The 3,557-nt window shown below is 33.7% G+C and overlaps 1 protein-coding gene across 1 annotated transcript in view; it reads right to left on the bottom strand.

Moving 5' to 3' along the window:
- Positions 1-3,557, bottom strand: part of CNKSR2 (connector enhancer of kinase suppressor of Ras 2) — a 231,532-nt gene that overhangs the window by 198,742 nt on the left and 29,233 nt on the right. The window contains exon 4 of the mRNA XM_077770516.1: positions 6-89. Within this exon, the coding sequence (XP_077626642.1) occupies positions 6-89 (84 nt within the window). The remainder of the gene's footprint in view (positions 1-5; positions 90-3,557) is intronic.

Below are 3,557 nucleotides of genomic sequence, written 5' to 3'. Positions count from 1 at the left end.
CCTTTTTCACAATTGTTGTTAATTCCAAGCAGAGCTGTATGACATTATTCCTTGTAACTGAATAGTCTGTGACAGCAGCAAATGGTGACCTATAAAGGGAAAAGGAAAAAATAGTGATTAATAGGAACAGATTTTGAAAAGTCCCAAAGTACAATTGCTTAAAGTTAAGATTTTGAATAATAGGAAATGAGTTGTTCTGAAGTTTACATAGTGAAAAATAATATTCAGAACATATTTAAGAAAAAAATTGAGGAAATGGCTTACAAAAGAATTAAATTCAAGAAACATAATGTTTGCTTTCCATGAAATTTCTCTTTTTTTAGTTCTTAATATCTGTTGGTTCTTTTGGTATGTAGAAGGTCTCTATACTACCTCTACAATAAAACAACAAATAAAGGAGTACTTTAGGCAAAGACAACATTTTAGTTTACTTTCAAATGAAGATTTTCAATAATCTTCTTGAAATATTCACAATTCAGAGCTAATACTGATAAGCTAACACTTACTGAAGACTCATGTGCCAGTTACTATTCTAAATGCTTTACATGTACTAAATTATTTTCACAAAAACTCTTATGTTAATAGGCACTATTATTATTCCCATTTTACAGATGAGAACACTGAGATACAAAAAGGGTGACAACAAGTTAGTTGTAGGGCTGGTGTTCAAACCAAGGAAATCTGAGCCCACACCTCACACAGAATTAAACACTAATATACTGCCTCTATGGACTTAGCTAGGTTTTACCTTGTACTAAACCAATCATTTACGTCACTTTACGGCCTTTTTAAAACAACTTGGTACATAAATAATAAATATATTCTGATAGAAGGTTTAAATTTACAAGACTGTTATGAACAAATAGCAGCAGTCTTTCCAAGCAAGTGTTTTGCCACCAAATGAATTCACAATGACTTTCCATTACTTTTTAACCTCTCTCATTTGTGAATGACAATCAGGTTTTGCAAGGCTAAAGCTTACAGGATTTAGGAGGCCCAGTTTAATGAAAAGAAAATAAATCAGTAATATAAAAGAAGGAATGGAGGTGAAAATTTAGTCAAATTACTGAATCCTAAATGCTTTAGACCTCCTTCTATTTGATATCTCTTCAGGCAATTTACTAGGAAGGCTTACATGGAACCACTTTCTGGTTACAAAAAATTTGTTTCTTCTAGGAAACAATTCAAGCACCTCCCTCTCTCACATGGGTCCATATAAGAGACATGTTCTTTATTGGTTATTTTTAAGCCTATTTTTCACTCACGTATTTTTGATGTTGGCCATTCTATTAGCTATGTAATTATTTCTCCAAGACATTTTTTTCTGTTTTTATTTTAATCATCCACTCATCATGACAAATGCACTAGTCTCCCCAACTACCTCCCCTTTGGTAACCATCAATTTGTTCTCTATAGTTAAGGGGCTGTTGGGGCACCTGGGTGACTCAGTCACTTAAGCGCCCAAGGCTCAGGTCATGATCTAGCAGTCTGTGAGTTTGAGCCGCGTTGGACTTTGTGCTGACAGCTCAGAGCCTGGAGCCTGCTTCAGATTCTGTGTCTCCCTGTCTTTCTGCCTTTCCTCCTCACCCACTCATGTTCTCTCTCTCTCTCTCCCTCTCTCTCAAAAATAAACATTAAAAAATTAAAAAAGAGAGTCTGTTTCTTGCTTTGTCCTTTTTTCCCCTTTGCTCATTTGTTTTGACTCTTAAATTTCAAACAAGTGAAACCATAAGGTATCTGTCTTTCTCTGATTGACTTATTTCATTTAGCATTATATCCTCTAGGTCTAATCGTGTTGTTGCAAATGGCAAAATTTCATTCTTTTATATGGTTGAATAATAAATATCCCATTGTTTATATATACCACTTCTTTATCCATTTATCTATCCATTAACACTTGTGTTGCTTCCATATTTTAGCTATTGTAAATAATGTTGCAATAAATATAGGGGGGTGCCTCTATCTTTTTGAATTAGCATTTTCATATTCTTTGTGTAAATACCCAGTCGTGGAATTACTGGATCCTATGGTAACTATATTTTAAATTTTCTGAGAAACCTCTATACTGTTTTCCACAGTGGCTGCATCAGTTTGCATTCCCACCAAGGGTGCCTGAGTGTTCCTTTTTTCACATCCTCACCAACACTTTTTGTTTCTTCTGTTGTTGATCTTAGCCATTCTGACAGATGTGAGGTGATATCTCATTGTAATTTTGATTTGCATTTCCTTGACGGTAAGTGATGATGAGCATCTTTTCACATGATTGTTGGCCATCTGGATATCTTCTTTGGAAAAATGTCTGTTCATGTCTTCTGTCCATTTTTAAAAATTGGTTGTTTTTTGGGTGTTGAGTTTTGTAAGTTCTTTATACATTTTGGATACTAACCTTTTATTGGATATGCAATTTGCAAATATCTTCTCCCTTTCAGTAGGTTGCCTTTTAGTTCTGTTGTTTCCTTTGCTGTGCAGAAGCTTTTTATTTTGATGTAGTCCGAGTAGTTTATTTTTGCTTTTGTTTCCCTTGCCCCAGAGTGCATATTTAGAAAGAAGTTGCTATGGCTAATGTCACAGAAATTACTGCCTGTGCTCTTTTCTAGGATTTTTATTTCAGGTCTTACATTCAGGTCTTTAATCCCCCAAAGCGTTTTTTCTATATTTATGTTATATATTATCTATATCTAATAGTTCTCTGTATTTCCTGAATAGTTTAACTGGTAATGATGCTAAACATCTTCATGTGCATATTTACATACATATCTCTCTCTCTCTCTCTATCTATCTATCTATCTATGTCATTCTTTAGTGAAATGTTACCTAAAACCCTTTGCCAATTTTCTGCTTGGATTTTTGGTATTCTTACTACTGAGTTTAGAGTTCTTAACACATTTTGTATGTGAATTCATTGTTGAATAGGTGACCTGTAATACTTCTTTCCAGTCCCTAGAATGAGTCATAGCTTGTCTTTCCATCCTCTTAACTGGAACTTTAGCATATCAGGTTTCTAATTTGAGGTCAAACTTGGTAATTTTTCTGGATTATACCTTTATGGATGCATCTGGTAAAACCTTATATGTTTTACCTTTAGATCTGTGATTAACTTTAGGGTCAGCTTTTATATAACATGTGAGGTCTGGCTCGAGTTTCACTTTCTCCCGGATGCCCATCCAAGTGCTCCAAAACTATTTGTTGAAAGGTTATCCATTCTCCATGGTCAAAAATCTAGGTGTTGATCCTGCCACCGATACCAGTTTTGATTACTATAGTTACATAATACTTAATATTGAGTATTTTTCAAAATTGATGAACTATTCTATTTTGTTTTTTTTAAATATAAATTTAGTATCAGAGGGTCTGTGGCTATAAAAAAAACCCTGTGGGAATTTCTATACAAATTTAATTATATAAGTAGGGAGACTTGAGAACTGACATTTTTACTGAGTCTTCCAATCTATGAACACAGTATACAATATGTGTCTCATTTATGCCATTTGATTTTCCACATCAGTTTTTTATAGTTTTCACATACTAATCTCAAAAATATTTTGCTAAATTTATAC

The sequence above is a fragment of the Crocuta crocuta genome, unplaced genomic scaffold, assembly GCF_008692635.1.
Source record: "Crocuta crocuta isolate KB4526 unplaced genomic scaffold, BGI_CrCroc_1.0 scaffold488, whole genome shotgun sequence".
In the NCBI taxonomy this organism is placed as follows: domain Eukaryota; kingdom Metazoa; phylum Chordata; class Mammalia; order Carnivora; family Hyaenidae; genus Crocuta; species Crocuta crocuta.
The sequence above is the reverse complement of the archived record's forward strand: the minus strand, read 5'-3'. Positions and strand labels throughout refer to the sequence as shown.